This window comes from Ambystoma mexicanum, chromosome 6q (assembly GCF_040938575.1).
Source record: "Ambystoma mexicanum isolate Mex_15411 chromosome 6q, UKY_AmexF1_1, whole genome shotgun sequence".
NCBI lineage: Eukaryota > Metazoa > Chordata > Amphibia > Caudata > Ambystomatidae > Ambystoma > Ambystoma mexicanum.
In genome coordinates, this window is record NC_090937.1 from 455,744,272 (window position 1) to 455,761,808 (window position 17,537).

At 50.5% G+C, this 17,537-nt stretch overlaps 1 protein-coding gene across 1 annotated transcript in view; it reads right to left on the reverse strand.

The window, feature by feature from the left end:
* Positions 1-811: 811 nt before the first annotated feature.
* GIMD1 (GIMAP family P-loop NTPase domain containing 1) overlaps positions 812-17,537 on the reverse strand; it is a 56,228-nt gene continuing 39,502 nt past the window's right edge. Inside the window, exon 2 of the mRNA XM_069630320.1 lies at positions 812-1,491. Coding sequence (XP_069486421.1) covers positions 1,231-1,491 — 261 coding nt within the window. The 3' untranslated portion in view covers positions 812-1,230. The remainder of the gene's footprint in view (positions 1,492-17,537) is intronic.

The window sequence follows — 17,537 nt, forward strand, 5'->3', positions numbered from 1 at the left end:
TTGGTGCCTGGGGCATTCATGCTTGGTTGATCACCTCTTGCGCTAGCGTCTTGGTACCTGGGACACCCCTCTCTGACCCCTCCTAGTAGAAGCTCACTGGTGTGATTATACCATCTTGTGCCTCCTCCCAAGTCCTCCAAATTCTGACCTGTTACAATGGAGCCTTCCTGTTTGTTTGCTAGAATGACCCCAAGCAATTGATTGAGACAGAGACTAGCTGGGGCAATAGCCCTGCGTCTGGTGTTAAGGGAAAGCCCTTCAAAAACAAAAGTAACACTTCTATTGATGATTTAAACCAAATGACTCAGTGAGAACCCGAGTAAAAAGGGCTCCCTAGAAAGCCAGAGTCTGTGATAAGCACATAAAAGCAATCTGCTCAGTGGCCACTGCTTGGAGGGCCAGTAATAGGCCTGGGCCAGTCAAACACAGACCAGAAGAGCTACAGCAACCAGTGAAGGAGGGCTAAAGCAAGTGGCCCAGGATTGCATCCATGGTGAACACTCATCATAGACAGGTGTCTGTGGTCGCAGGATCCTAGACTCTGCAAACCATGGGAGACATTTGCTTGTTTATCACCACTTCAATTTTTTGGCCAGCGGTGCCAGGCTGACCACAACTTGTGATACAATATGACTTCTTCGGGAGTCATGACCATGATCCTGTTAGGTCTATAGCCCAGACCTTGCAAACATTTGTACGTCTATTTGATTCCTCCCAAACCCTCACGGCCCTTTTTGGGACACATGTTCATTTGGCTATCCTACGCCAATCCTATATTTTTGTATAGAATAAATGTATCTTGGTTAAACAGCATATTTGGTGTATCATTGGTCTGTGACAAGACATCATTTGGGCATGCGCAAACACAGGATAAGGAAAACTACTGTTAACTTTAAATAATTGGCATACAAGTTGGGTTTATGGAAGCTGAACATTCGACATTTGTGTCTTAAAGTTACTCTGTAACCCTGTGTGAAATTGAGTAATATTCTCTCCATCCTTTCTATTCAGCCAATTGCGGCGTCCTCTTCCTTTTTTACATCTCACGTTGCTGTCAGAAGTCTGAGTAGATGATACAACTCAGATCACAAACCCCGACATGTGGAACGTTTTACAGTGGCATGCAGCAAGGCACTTCATGTAATGTTGGTATGATATCCAGAAATCTTTTTGATGGTTTCGCCGAAAAGTAGAGCTGGAAATGGGCATTGTGATTTTGGACTTCTTAATTTATCGAAATTCTAGCACTTCATAAGAATTTTCTCTGATGAAGTCCAGTATTTGATTTAAGATGATTGACCGCTCCTGAGTGAGTGAATGCTCCTCGTACCCCTTGAAAATGTATCGGCGCTGCACAGTGTCCAGCAGGGCAGACAGTCTTTCAGGAGCAGTGCCTAGGTAGCCCTCCTCGGTGACTCTTGCCTCTCTCAGTTTCTCTGCATGTGTGAAGATGATGGTCGTGAAGTCTTTCCATCGGGGGCCCAGGAGATCCTGTAAAGACAAATAATTTTCAGTTAACTCTTTTCATGACTGTTAAATTAAAGAAACTCCTTACATGAGGCTGAAGATCAATTAGCTGGACTTGGAAGGGATCTTTTATGTGGGAACTAGTGTGTAGTGCAAGTAGTGTGTGGAAGCATGGCCTGTAGCGCTAACCCGGACACAGTATCTGTCACTATTATTTCCACAGGGTTTGGCATATAGCCGTGTCCGGCAGTTAGATACCACTCTGCAACTACCACCAGAAGAGTTGTCACTTGCCTTTGCTCTTATCCTTCTCTTTCCCTTTCCCCATTTGGCAAAATTCAGGGAAAACATTCATTTTTTTCATCACTGTTTCGAAACCACTCTGCTGTTCTGCAACAGTTATACTTTCCGAGAGCAGGTTTACTGATCTAAACAGTGGCACTGCAAGAGAACATTTGAACAATTTGCACAGAGAGTGCCCCCGAACAGTTGTACTGTTTGCCAACTTTGCCCTGTTCCCAAGCAAATGAAAGTGACAACAAAATGGCTCCTTTCGTCTTCTTTTTATTCTTGCCATGGATCTCTGATGTTCACAATCATTAGATTTGTTTTATTGCAATGCAAACATGGAATATTTACTAATTCAAATATAAAAAACAATTTATAAACACATTAAAAGGCAAGAATTTGGGCTATTTAAAAAAACACTTGAACCAAAATGCACACACAGGGAAGGCCGCTCAGCCACTCAGGTCCTGGTAACAAAGGCAGGAAATACCAGTGTCTGCCCACGGGACACACGCCACCCACACCCTTCCCCTGGTGCCGCTATCTTTTTCTCAATGACTCAGTGCCGCAGATCCCAGTTCCTCTGCATTTTCCCTACCCCTACCAAGCCTCCATATCGCCTCTCAACCTCTGACTTACCTGCAGGCCAGGCCAGGCTCTGGCTGTTTCATCACACCTTCCTCTGTCAGCACTGCGTTGCCGCAATAGAAATAGGAAAGGGACTTGGCCCTTTTTCTGTTTACTGTGCCCATCCTATATTAGTTTATGGAAGATTGAGTACGCGCAAGATGTGTGTAGGCAATCTCCCATAAAAAAAGAAAAACATTTGAACTAGTCTCACCGGGACAAAGCCCTGGGAGCTCAGAACCATAGAGCAGCGAGGTATATCCATGCAAATTTACTGAAAAGCTTACATTTTTGCTTCATGTCAGATAATGGTCATTGTCTTATAAGCAGCACTACTTTTATATTTAATTATATCAGCCTAGGACAGAAAACTCTCAAGAAAACAAGAACCACATACACGCTTCACCCCATCACTGCAATATCACCTCTAAGTCAGAGCCATATAGCAGTGCAATGTGGGGTATGCAAATTCATTGAAAAACATACATTTTAGCTCCATAAGAGATAACTGTCATTGTCTATTCTATGCTGACATTACAGGTAGAAGTTTTTTCTCTTAGAATGTTTAAATCCACCATAATATTGATGGTGTTAGGGAAACATGGCAAAATGCGCCAATCACATGGCAATCAGCCACAATGGTGGTCCCCAACAAAAGCAATGTAATGATTAAATAGACAAAACTTGTATTCCAGAAAAAAGCAAGAGACCAGAGTGTAGGAGATTGTGTCTGTTTTACGAAAAGTTGTTTGTGTGATATCACTTTTGGACTGGCATTAAACCAGGGGAGTTAATCCGCGATCAGATCATAATACACACAAACAACAGCATAGTACAAAGACGCCTGTGAATGGGCAGAAACCCCAACTAGAAGAAACGTCCCTTGCTAAGAAGATAGAGCACACTGAATTATGTTTCGGAAGCTGTGAAAGGAAAGAGAACATTGAGAGTGATGCTCAAAACAACCAACACTAAAGCAGTTGGTGTTGGGGGCTGCTCTGGTCCACCGGGCAGCCCCATGTTATGGTCGGGTGGCAGCCGACCAGGCATCAATAGGCAGCGCTCACGCTGCAATCACAAGGGGTGGGGGTTCATCCCACCTGCTCCGGGGACACCGGAGCACCGCACATGGGCCGGATGGCAACCGGCTTACCGCGGCCCCGGCTCTGGGGGCACCCAGGCCGGGGTCGCCATCCTGGCCCGCCTCACAGGGCCAGGGCAACACACAGGGACGGCGTTGCCCAGCAGGGGCACCATCCGGACGGCGTTGCCCGGCAGGTGCACCATCCTGGAGCTGGGCCCCTTCCTTGGGCCCAGCACACGTGGTGGGGCACCCGCATGGTGCCCCCAAAGACACACACACGCGGAGTCAGTTGAGTCTCGACTGACGAGCCGGAAGCGGCTCGTTTACTTTATTAGTTTGGTCACGTGGTTCCCCACGTGACCACATCAAACACCCTTGGGCGATACCATGCCTCCCAACAGGGGAGAGACGTAACACTCCTCCTTTTTCATATCAATAAAACAAAAACCCCAAAGTCCCACCATAACCGCCCCTACTATTACTACTTAACCCACTCTCCTACTTTACACCCTTTATTAACCTGGGTGAGTGGCTCTAATCATATCACCCAACACACCAGTGCTAGCCACTGGCACCACACGCATCATTGTACATGCCCAGGCATGCCCAACATCACATTGCCCAGATACTGGGCCACTTGAGGCAAAGTCCTTGTCTGGGATGTCGACGGTGATGTCCCTCTTCCACACCCGTGGCGCCGCAGCAGACGCGGTCCGAGCCCTCGCCACCGTTCGCCAAAGTCACACAGTGCCGGCAAAGGCCCGAGCTGCCGGGCCGGGAGGAGCACACCAGACCCCAGTCAAATTGCCATCCCTCCCCCTCTGCATGCCTTTTGTTTTCCATACCGCGGGCCCAGATGGTGGTGGGCCCGCCTCATGTTGGGGAACGGGATGTCCGCCTCTCCCCATCCGTGGTCGACGCTGCACTGCTGTCCCGGGAGGGGCAGCTCCTCTTCTTGCGGCACATGCCGCGTCCCCAGCCGCCGCGGGGGTGAAGGCAGCTGTGCTTCGTCACAGCTCAGCCGCTGCATCTCTCACCGCCGCCCGCAGCAGAGGCGGGCACACACCGACCCGGCCGCACGAGCACTCTCAGTGATTAGAGCCGCGGCATGGCGGTGTGCACCTGGGCACCCCCGTCCCCCTTTTCCAGGGTTGCAGGAGGCTTCGGCCTTAGATTTTCTGGCAGCCCTCCTTGCCGCACCAGCAGCCGACACAGCCTCCTCGATGGGGAGTGGGGGGGGCACCAGGCAGCCCATGTTAGCGCACATGGGCCCTGGTGGAGGGGCTCCGTCTTCCCACATGCGCAGCCACCGCCCCCGCGGCTCTTCTCTGAGGGGGGACGCACCTCTCTGTTGGGCGGCACCCGATCCTGGACCGGGGCCGCCTCGCTCTTGGACCGGGGCCGCCTCCGCTGTGCGGCGGCCCCCACCCTCCCCTCCACTTCGCTCCGGCCCGGAGCATTTTCCCCCTTTTTTTTTATTTTTCTTCTTGGCCCGGGTATCCTGGGCCACACAGGCTGCAGGCGGAGGCAGGGCAACCCACCTCCATCCATGTCTTCACGCGGCCGTTGCCGCTGTTCCCTCAGCTCCATGGGCGGGGAAGGAGCAGGCGCCTCCCCACCGCGGCACGGGCCGTTCTTTTGCGGCCCCAGTTGGAGTTGGGCCTGCATCGATCCTCCTGCGGCGATGTTAGCCGCTCCTCGTTGCAGCCGACGCCGCCGGCACCCTCTCCCGTGGGGAAAAACACCTCATCCCCGCTCCTGCTGGTGATGGTGGGGGAAGATCCTCTTTGGCGGGCCCAGTTGGAGATGGGCCCGCATCCCTCCACGCGGCACAGCCGCCGACTTGTTCCGTCTCCCTCGGGGAAGGGGCAGGCAGCTTGCCAGCCTCCTTTTGCGCGGGCCCAGCTGGTGTCGGGCCCGCCACGCCATGTCTCCTGCGCGGGCCCCGTTGGAGATGGGCCCGCACCAAAACTTCTTGGGGGCACGCGCGGCCCCTCGCCTCGTCGCCATTGTTGGGGGCTGCTCCGGTCCACCGGGCAGCCCCATGTTATGGTCGGGTGGCAGCCGACCAGGCATCAATAGGCAGCGCTCACGCTGCGATCACAAGGGGTGGGGGTTCATCCCACCTGCTCCGGGGACACCAGAGCACCGCACATGGGCCGGATGGCAACCGGCTTACCGCGGCCCCGGCTCTGGGGGCACCCAGGCCGGGGTCGCCATCCTGGCCCGCCTCACAGGGCCAGGGCAACACACAGGGACGGCGTTGCCCGGCAGGGGCACCGTCCGGACGGCGTTGCCCAGCAGGGGCACCGTCCTGGAGCTGGGCCCCTTCCTTGGGCCCAGCACACGTGGTGGGGCACCCGCATGGGGCCCCCAAAGACACACACACACGCGGAGTCAGTTCAGTCTCGACTGACGAGCCGGAAGCGGCTCGTTTACTTTATTAGCTTGGTCACGTGGTTCCCCACGTGACCACATCAAACACCCTTGGGCGATACCATGCCTCCCAACAGGGGAGACACGTAACAGTTGGTACACCATGCGGGTACATCCATGCTTTACTACACACTCCCTTCGAGTCAATGTATTTATTAAGTCCTATCTCGCTCTCGGGTTTCACTCACTGGAATCCCAGTAGACACAATTGTACAGTCACTAAGGTAAAACGTTCTTTCACGCTCCCTTGCCGTAATCACACACGTAGTGGGTTCAATTGAATAATTGCTGTGCGGATCTATTACGCAACCCTTACTCCGTGCGATGGCATGGTTGAGTAATTCCCTCTGCTAATTGATAATTGTGCAATTACTGGTATTTTTAGTTACTATATTTGGTGCACAGTACGTGTTTTTGATTTCATTTTTTCTTCGTTTCGTTTTTCCCAATTTTGCCTTTCCGCAATTGCGAGGTCACTTGAGGTATGCATTTCATTTTATTTATTGATATACTCTTCTTTTGGGTTACTTTTAACCTGTGACGTATAGTTTGGGCCATTTTCTTTGCAGAATTACTTTCTGGCACTGTCCCTCTTTATACTGTGCAGTCCATTAGCTGAAGCTAAGGTAATTATCTAAGACACAGTTCTGGATTTATAACACAAGTATTATTTTGGCATGATTTTGTGGATCCTATGGTTCCAGACTGCGCTGCTTTAGTCATTTATAGATTTCTAATTCTGATCATTATTCCTTTACATGTTACCCTTGGCTATTCAACAATCTTCAATCAAACCAATTCTACACTTTGGGGTATTTAATTTGTTTTTTCATGATAGGTATGCTTATTATTTATACATTTGTGTAAATTAATGTGTGAACATTTGTCATGTACCTTGCCAAACAACCCCCCATTTGTCCCTGTGTGTTATACCCTTCTGTATGTGTTTTTTTCAAAATGGCCAATTCTTTTGTTGAATTTTATGTTTGTGACTACTCAACATATTATTGTTAATAATTTAAGCCTCGGATGAAGAGCTGTCTTAGGCTCAAAACAGGTGTCAGGCTTTTTTCCTGCTTCAAATAAATCCTTTGGAAATCACTCCTCAATCCTGTACATCTTCTTGGCGCAGAGAGACTGGGACCCACTTGTTTTTTCTTGGACTTTCTCAGTGGTCTTATATTGGCAGTATAACCACACACCCCAGATACCTGCTGCCTTGTTCCACTATCCCCTCATTTTGAGACACACAAGCCCTGTGGATTTGTGACTTCTTCTGCCAAATCTTGTTTCTGTCAACACTAAAGCAGCCACCAATTGAAAAACTGGATGGGCCAGAAAGAAAGGAAGCATACAAATCATGGAGCAGGCGTGTATCTCAAAAAGATTAAATACCCCCCTAAGTGGCAAGATCAAATAGGCTTCCAGTTCTAAGTGATGCCCAGCCATTGGTCAGAGATGCATCAACTGCAGAACAAGTGGATATTTCCGATTGTGGTCTCTAGATTGTCCAGCTGAAGTGTGACACGCAAAAGAGCATGGCACATAGATTGGCACATTGTTGGTCACGCTTCAGCCCAGCGGTCTGGAAACCAGAATCGCAGGTGGAGGCTGGGCTGGTGAGGTAGAAAGAAGGAGTTGGGAAGCGCAGGGGGGAGGGGCAGGATATGGGTGTTTGAGGGCTGCACAGCAGAAACTGTTGTGAGGGGGGCTGAAATTGAGAAGAGGTAGGGGAGAAAGAGAAAGAGCAACCTTGACAGGCGGCATTTGCCAGGTGGCTCTCAGCGACGTCACTCATCTGTAACAGACATTGGGCCTCATTACGACCCTGGCGCTAAGCGAAAAACGATGGCGGTAAATGCTTACCGCCATCGTTTTCCGCCAGGTACGATCATGACCCGTGACCGTTAACTACGATGCCAATAGCGGCATCGTAGTTAACGCTGCCGCAAACAGCGCTAAGGGTGCGCGCACGCGACCGCCCACACCGTACTTAGCGCCATGGCGGAAAGGCACGCAAATGCCGACCCAAGCGGACATGCACCTAACGCCATCAATGAGGCCGCTAAGTACCTTACCGCCATGGTGCAAATAACGCCATCGCGAACCAACCGTAAAGGGCCAATTCAAGTGAATGCAGCTGCCACAGGTGCACAGAAACAGCACAGGTGAAGGCAATACAGACTCAGGGGAGTATAAAAAGAGCACACCCCACCCCTACCCACACCCAGTCACACTCCACAATGATGCCAATACGACTAGCAATGTTGGGGCTGGAGGACCTGATAGCAATGCATGTGCTACTACAACAGCAACAGCAACAACAACAACAACAGGCAGCACAGAGGAGACGCAGGAGGAGAAGGAGGGCAAGGCAGGCCCAGCAAGCCCCACCAGCACAGCCAGTGCCACCACGCAGGCAGCCCCCAATCCCACGCATCAGAGCCAATCCAAACAACCTCACTGCTGAGCAGATCCACACCCTGTACCGTTTGGACAGGGACACCATCACCGCCATCGTAGACATGACACACAACGACATCGTCAGCATGATAGAAAGTCCAACCGCCATCCCCCCCCTACTGAAGGTAGTGGCTGTACTCCACTTCCTGGCCACAGGCACCTACCAGCACACAGTGGGGCACCTGCATGGCATTTCACAACCATTATTCTCACGAACACTCATCCAAGTGCTCGATGCCCTCCTCAAGCACACAGACGACCACATCTCATTACCACGGACTGCCCAGGAGATTGCAAACACCAAAGTGGGTTTCCATGCACTAGCCAGCATACCCGGTTGCATTGGTGCCATCGACTGCACCCATGTGGAATTGGTGGTTCCACGTGCCATGGAGGTACCGTACCACAACCGGAAACAGTTCCACTCTGTCAACGTGCAAATGGTCTGTGACTCCAACAAGATCATCACACATTGTTGTGCCCGATTCCCCGGATCAACCCATGATTCCATGGTCCTGAGGAACTCCACAATACCACGCTACATGGAGCGACATGCAGGCCCAAGATCCTGGCTACTCGGTGAGTGCGATGTCATGGAAGTGGGCATGGGAATGACGTACCAGTGCATACTCCACCTGGCTGAAAGGGGGGGGGGGATGATGCATACTCCACCTGGCTGAAAGGGGGGGGGGGATGATGCATACTCCACCTGGCTGAAAGGGGGGGGGGATGATGCATACTCCACCTGGCTGAAAGGGGGGGGGGATGATGCATACTCCACCTGGCTGAAAGGGGGGGGGATGATGCATACTCCACCTGGCTGAAAGGGGGGGGGGGTGATGCATACTCCACCTGGCTGAAAGGGGGGGGGATGATGCATACTCCACCTGGCTGTGAGTAACACAGAGAACGGATACAGAGGAAGGCCACTCACAATGCACAAAACCCCTCTGCATACATAGGGTGATGGCATGCAAAACAGGCCATGGCAGCAATGAGCATATACTGGTTGCATAGTGTGAATCAATTAGTGCATGTAGAAGTGAGCCAAGGTAACAGTTCCATGCCAGCCATGGTGGGACATCATGTTCCTGATCAGACAACATGACTGACACATACATTCTCGCCTACATACAGGTGATGCAGCCTACCCCCTGAAGAGGTGGCTCCTCACGCCAGTCCGGAACCCGCAGAACCAGCACGAGGAGGACTACAACCGTGCACATACACGTACTCGTGTGGTCATAGAGCAGACATTCGGCCTCCTGAAGGCACGATTCCGAAGCCTCAGCAGGTCTGGTGGGGCACTCCTGTATGGCCATGAGAAGGTGGCAAAGATCGTCATGGCATGTGTCATGCTGCACAATATGTGCGTCAGACGGAATGTGCCCCTGCCCCCTGACGCAGAACTGCAACCACCTGACGATGAGGATGAGGATGAGGAGGGTGCAGAAGGGGCGCCACCACATGGAGGAGGCGATGCACAGGAGGGGCGTGCCATGCGCCAAAGTATCATCAACCACTGCTTCTAGCACACACGGCTGGTGTTCATCGCATGGAGACTGCACTTGGTGCACTGTGTGACTCTGGGGCATGCACACTGAGGACTGGACACCAATAAAGCACACATACGCAATGAAAATGTCCACACATTTCCTTTTTTGAAACGAAAAAGTGTATTTGAACTATGAACTGTCGTGTCACACCCCCTCCCACCTCCCACCTCCCCCCTGCACACCCCAACACACCCCCTCCCACCTCCCACCTCCCCCCTGCACACACACCCCCCCAAACTCCCCCCTTAACTCCCCAACACACCACCCCGCCACCCCCCTGCACACCCCAACACACCCACTCCCCCCTCCACCCTCCCCCCCCCCTGGAATCCCAACAAAGGTGTGAGTTGGTCTGTGCAGCAGTGTCAGTAGTAGGATTCCTACACTGTCCGGCCACTATTGGCAGCCCCCTCCACTGGCCCCCGGGGCACCCCTGCCTGTGCTGCGGAGGTTCCTCCCCGATCGGCGGATGGGGCTGCTCGGTGTCGAGCTGGCAACCGAGGAGGATCCTGCCTGCTCATTTGGACGCATGGCCCGTATTGTCTGCACAAGGTCAGTGATGGCGTGCCGCACAGCAGCTAGTTCCGCGCAGATGTCCTTTGTGGACGACTCTATAGCTGCCTTCACAGTCTCAGCACATTTCTCCATTGCTGCACTTGACCCCCCACATTCAGCAACATGTTCTTCGAGCAGCGAGGAAAGTTGCTGCTGCCGGGTGGCAATCGCCTCCAGAGAATGGTTGGAATTCTGGCCCATGGCTAATGGCAGTGGTATTCCCATTGGGCTGATCTGCCCCTGCAGCGGGGATGGAGTGGCTGGCCAATCGTCATCCTCTGGCTGACCCTGTGTGGCATCCGCATGCGGGCTGCTTAGGGACAGGTAGGGGGAATGAGGGTGGCCTGTGGGGCTTCTGACATCACTCTCCTCAAAGATCCCTGCTTCGCTATCGGAGGAGGCAGCAATGGCAGCAGTCTCCCCAATTGTGCTGCTTGCAGCAGAGGCTGTGGCTTCTGTGGGCATGATTGGTGTGATGTCTGCTGCTGCTGCTGCTGCTGTACTGCCTGCTGGGGTGGCTGTCTGTGCCCTGTCCTGTTTCCCTTGCAGGGATTTTGCCTGCTGTGGTGTTTTCCTCGGGACGACAGAGGTGGAGGGTTGTGGCGTTGGCACAGTTGGCCTGGCCCTCTTGGTGGGTGTGGAGGCTGTGGTGTCCTCTTCCTCAAGGTCGGAATTTGAGCCTGTGGTGGGACAGAGGAGGGAGAGTGTTATTGATGGGTCTGCGGACATTGGCCGGGCATTGTGGCGACTGGCATCTCATCAGTTAGTACATGTGGCACATTTCATGCAGGGGAAAAAAGTTGTCTCCCTTTTGTGTGGAAGTAGCATGGAGGTATGTGGGTGCCTGCAGTTAGGGTGTGCGTGCTGCATGTGTACAGGGTGCAGATCGGATGTATCTGTGGGCAGTCTCCTGCTGATGTGTTGCATTCACACTATGGGCCAACATTGTACTTCACATGAATGGACTTAGGTGAGATTTGCATGCCTTGATTTGAGCCACCTACCTGCATCGCCCGATGTCGGGGCTCCTCTCTCCATTCCTCCTACTCCTTCAATGCTCTGCATTCCGATTGTGGAGGCACAGATTTCCTCCCATGGCTGCAATTTTATAGGGGACTCCGATCCTCCCCCAGTTGCCATTGCCAGGTTCATGTTGGCTGATAGTATGCTCCTGACTCTGAGCCGGAGATCGTCCCACCGCTTGCGGCACTGTTTGACATTGCGGGGTGTTGTTCCCACGGCACTGACCCGCTGAGCTACCAGTGCCCATATGGCCTTCTTCTTGGATATGGCCGGTCTTGTCAGTTGGTTGGAGAATACCACTGCAGCGTTCTCCTGGAGGGTCTCCGCTAGAATGGTAAGCTCCTCTCTGGAGAAGCGGTCTTGCCGCTGGCGGTCACAGGCTTTTTTCAAAACTTTAGGCATCTTCCTGCAGGTAGAAGGTTGAAGACGGTATTGGCGGGGTCTCAGGCTCGGATGTCCAGTGGTTTCGGAGGATGGCAATGGATTGTGTTTTTAAAGATGGCCGCCGTGCTCTTTCCCGTTCCGCCGCGGTGACGCTACTTCCGGTTCCGCTTATCTACGGTCACCGCTAATTGCGGTGACCGCTAACTACGGTCACCGCTATGTACGGCGGTGGCGGTGGTGCACCTTGCGCCGCATACGATGCCGGTAGGTGCCGTTTTGGGGGCATTACCGCCATGGCGCTGTTTACATTACCGCCATGGCGTAATGCTCGTGCGCGATGGGTCCTAATGTGGCGCACTTTACGCCATCGTCCCACGGCGTTAACGTTCATTACGCCATGGCGGTAATGACGGCGGATTACCGCAAGGGTCGTAATGAGGCCCATTCAGATTTAGATCCAACATTCTAGTGTACCTTGTAGGAAAAGAGTGAGCTGCTTAGAGGAGAGGGATTATTGAGAAACAGAATTGGTCATGAGTGTAGGTAGTGGGAGTGGAGGATTCCCCAGATTGACTGTAATGGTGGATTGGATGCAAGTGAAGCTCCTGGCTAATTTGTGCTCACCGTACATTAGAACAACCAATTAACTAGAGGAAGAATTGTGGTGAATAAGCTTAAAGGACAAAGCAAATATCCAATGTTAAAAATCCTGGGGGCTTTTAGATATCTGAAATAAACTAATAGTGTTTTTATCCAAGCTGTGGTTGTGTTCTGTGCAGCATACCCTCAGTAAACGTCTATGTAGGATAGGAAGGAGTAAGCATACTGGGATGGAAGGAACAAACAAGTGTAAACAGTAAATCAGGCCACAATTACCAAGTCACAAGTGTGGAAGTAGTAGGAGAAGAGGAGGAAAATAAATGTCTATAAGTATTTATAAAAGCGTTAGATATAATGGGGGGGGCTACATGCATAAGATACTGCTGAAATAAGGAGAAATTCCAGTGGTTTAGAAAGCAAGTGGAATAATGTTTGCTTTGAGAAATGAAGTTGAGAAAGCTGTAGAGAGACTAGTAAATGAAGAAAGAATAGAGGCAATAGAGTTGGCAAAATGGCTCACCCCTATTGTTGTAGCATGAAAGGCAAACGGAAGTGTGTGTGTGTGTGTGTGAATGTCTGATTTTGAATTTCTGAATGCCTTATACCACACCAGCAGCATTCCTAACATTTCACAAGCACAAATGCTTTAATTGAGAAGATTAGCAGAAGAAAAATGTTTTGAGTAATTTGCAGAAAGTGGAGTAGTCATTCACCTGACGCAAGAACAAAGGACGTACATTTCAAAGACGGGGCTCTACCACTCAATTTTCAATCACTTTATGACTTCAGATTGGATTTAGGCATGGAGAGAAACTCCTTTTTAATTGAATGTAAGGTGTGGCATGGAGTATTGTTCCAAATATTTAGGTGCCAGACCACGCAGGCATGGTAATGGTATGGTAATGGTAATGGTAATTTTTATTTATAAAGCGCCTATAAACAGACAAGTGTTTCAAAGCTCTCAAGGAGGGTGGGAACATAGGGAGAAACAACAGTCACTCAGAGCCTTTGACATTCTAAGGCGATAATAGTCCACACAGGCAGAGTAAGTGAAAAAGATACATTTAACAGGTGAGATACAGAAAATAGCCCTGACGTCGATTCTGCTGTTTTTACAAGTGCACATTAGGGGGTGAAGACAAGGGAGAACAGACAGATGATTTTAGGCAAGGTGCATTCGGATCGTGCAAGTGTGCAAAACGGTCAAGGGAAGGGGTGGGGGGTCCAAGTGCACCTAGTCGGTGGAGTCTGGGGTAAGTGCATAGAGAGCAACTCTCTTGGGTTAATTCTCAAGTGCAATTAGTGGGTGGGGTGCAGGGCCGAGAGGCAAGTGCAGTGAGGACTGGCGGGGGTGCCTGGGACCTGTGAGACTCTGAGGAACACGAGGCGTCCAGTCAGCAAGCTCTTTGGGAGAGGAGGGAGAGATGGAAAGAGCAGAGAGCTAGGTTAGCAGGGTAGGGGGAGAGAGAAGGAGGAGGAGAAGAGGAAGTTCTTGAAGGGCTTCAGGAACTTAAGGAGATCAGGCTCAAGACGGAGGGTGGCAGCGAGACTATTCCAGAGGGAGGCACTTGCTGCAGATAAGATCTCCCTCCAAATCTCTGCTTGGAGAACCGGCTCACTCTCAGAAGGTTGGAGGCAGATGAGCTGGCGGCTCGAGAGGAACAGTATTTAGGTAGGCAATGTTGCAGGTAAGTAGGTCCCAGGCCCCAGAAAGCCATTTGGACAATGGAGAGGGTCTTGAACTTGATCCTTGCAGCCACAGGGAGCCAGTGAAGGGATTTCAGTGCCAGAGAGATGCGGTTCCTGGGCTTGAGGCCAAGGATAACTCTTGCGGTTCTGTTCTGGATGAGTTGCAGAGGGCGCAGGGCAGAAGCAGGGAGGTTGAGGAAAAGGCTGTTGCAGTAGTCCAGCCTAGAGAGAACCAAGGCTCTGGAGACAATGAAACGCTGTGGGAAAGTGGGGAAAAGGTAGAGTGCGTCTGAGGAGGTATAGCTTATAGTTAGACTTTTTTGAGATGTCAGAAATGTGAGAGGAGGAGAGGGTGGAATCGAAGATGACCCCAAGGTTTTTGGCCTTATAGGTGGGGGTGGGTGCGGGGCCAAGGCAGGCCGGCCAGAGTGAAAGTGGGAAAGCGGGTGCAGGGGCAGAGAGATTCTTCATCAGACATGAAGCTAGTGAAGTGATTGGGGGGAGAGTGTTTTGGAGCTTTTGAAAGCATGAAAGCTGAAATTCCGAGATTTCTATATATAAAGAATTGTAGCAGTACAAATCTGAAAGCATAAAAGTATCCTCTAAGATTGGATAGTAATTCTGATCCACGTCTGGAGTCATCAATTTCAACAAGTGTAGATTATAACAAGCTAACTTTACAGTTTCATTGATCTGGGCATTCATTTCTCGGCTGGCTTGCCACTAGAGACTGCGATTTTTTGTTATTTTGGCAGCATAGCTCGAAGGGAGGAGAAACAAAGGAGGACAAGAGCAGTTGGATACGGCTGATGCCATTTCATTTTTGGACCCCACGCGGATAATCACCATCTTGCTGGCGTTAAGCAGGAGGTGATTCTTAAGCATTCAAAGTTCACGCTTGTAAAGACATCAGAGTAAATTAATGAAGTATTAGTTAGGGCCATCTATTGTGAAATACACTTGAGTATCGTCTGTGTCGGAGTAGAACGTCAGGACTCGGGAGGATAGCTCAGTGGCAACACGCTCGCCTTGGAAGCAAGAAGACACAGAGCAACACAGGTTCAATTCCCGGGTCCGCACTTAGAAACCTCTGGGTACTAAGCGTGATTTAAATAACCAATTACAATTACAAACATTTCAAAGATGTCAATAAATGGCCAGATACAGATATTAAACAATCATAGAGATAGAGCAGTACACTGAATGGAAGGGTACTCGTTTCACAAGTTACGACCTAGATGTTAAAAAGAGAAGAACTATCTAATAGCTTGTTCTGAAACCCCTATAAAATGAGTTAATCTGAACATTAAAATGTCAATGTTGATTTATCAAAGAGATGTTCTTGAAGCAAAGCATTGAGCTCCATAAACTGTTGCAGTTGTAAAGTGTGTTCAGTGATCCTCGAAAACCATGGATGGTCAGCTGCTGAGCAGTAATTACTCAATATATTGGGGTCCAAAGAGAATCTGGAACCATGCCTTCAGATAGAGATGTGTTGATGAAAACTGTGATGTGATTTAAAATGGATGAAGCAAAGCGTTTGTCTGACAAAGCTGGTGGTGCTTCCTAAGGACCGTTAGTAGGGCGAAGCCTCATTTGACTTTCCTTCCCTTGTGAAACTGAGGATAAGTGCCTGTCAAAGGCGCAACCCACTAAGCATATATTAAAGTGTAGTGTTGTTTGTGGGTGAGAGTGAAGTGGCATAGTCAGCACACTCCTGGGACTATGGACAGGAGCTATCGGGTAATATTATCCCGACCATATGGTCGTTTGGAACGGCCAGCCATAGGTGATTTTTTGGGGGTTTTGGGAGCAGGGATTGCGGGGGACAGCTCCTTTAAAAATAATACAGGGGTTGCAGGGTTGTCCCCCGCAGGTTCCATGCCTTAATATCGCCGCAAAAATATGGCAATATTTTTGCGGGAATATTAACACATGGAACCGGACAGGCAGTGGTGGAAATAGAAAAAATGTGGTGGGGGATCCCACAACACAAGGGGGGGCACTTAGGGGGGTGGCGGTGCCCAAGGGGGCGTGGTCTAGAGGGGGCGGGGCTCGTAGTGGACATCCAGCAATGCTGGAATACTTAAAAAAAAAGGAAAACAAAGCGCTTGAGACAGCAGCATTGCCTTTTACCGCCGGCTTTGGCACTGGTGTGTAATGCACAATGCTCCACTGTGTGTAATGCACAATGCTCACTACATGTACAACTGAAAGGAATCAGTTGTACATGTATGAGCATTGTGCATTACACAACAGCGGGCACTTTTCTATTTCTTTTTTTGTTTTTAAGTTTTCCAGTGCGGTTCATGGGCTTGGGCGGCTGACTCTGGCCGGATCCCGAGATCCGGCTCCATATCTGGTGCCGGATCTCGGATCCGCCGAGACCCGGCCCAATGACCAGCACTGCGGACAGGAGAGATGATGAATAATACAAATAATGTGCAAGATCCTCCAAACATTCAAAGATTTTTAGGCACAAAAGATGAGAAGAGCTAGCGCTCCTCTTCACTTGTGCCAAAAAAGATGCAGCCCATACACACCTTCAGATGCCCCCTGTGCACATCTGCACAAATAAGGGGTCATTTCTGCCCATTTCAATGCGCATCCCAAATCCACAAATGGGAGGTGCGTTGAAATGCGCAGAAAATAGTCACATTCCCCGCGCCTGTTCCACAAAGGCACAGGCGTAATGCATGACAGAGTCATGTTGGACCCTGTCATTTATCGTTTATTTATGAACCGGTGGTGCATTTTGTTTGAAGTGTGACAAAAGTGGTCTAACATGCTGCTATCATCAGTGGTCGAAGTGAGCGGGAGCGGTCGGGAGCGGTGCTCCTCTACTTTGTTTAATTACGTTTTACAGCTCCTATACTTTTATTTTAAAACGAAACCGTTCCGGAATGGTTTCGTTTTAAAATAAAAGTGTAGGAAGACGTTGCAGCTTGCACTTTCAGTGCACTGCACTGAACGTTCCCTTAAACAGCAGGTGCAAGAGTTTGAGGTTTGTATTGTGTGTGGGAGGGGGCATGGTGATGGGGTTTATGGGGAGTGGGTGCAGGCCAGCAGGGAACATAATTCCACTACTTCTTTTTGTACACTTCGACCACTGGCTATCATGCTTGCATTCCTATGTGCTCTCAGCACCCACGCGATTGCTGGGACTCCCCTATGCTTCTGCGCCGGGAACACGCACCTGTCACTGATCTATGTAATGGGACGGGCCTGCACTTCATTTGCACTGCAGCTCCGCCCCCTGGAAACGAGGGTATTCTTCACTTTCGCCAAATGGCAACTTTGTAGAATGCATTTTGGCTGGATTTTTTACCTCTTTTTTTTCCACAGATGGTAAGTATGAGTAAGGT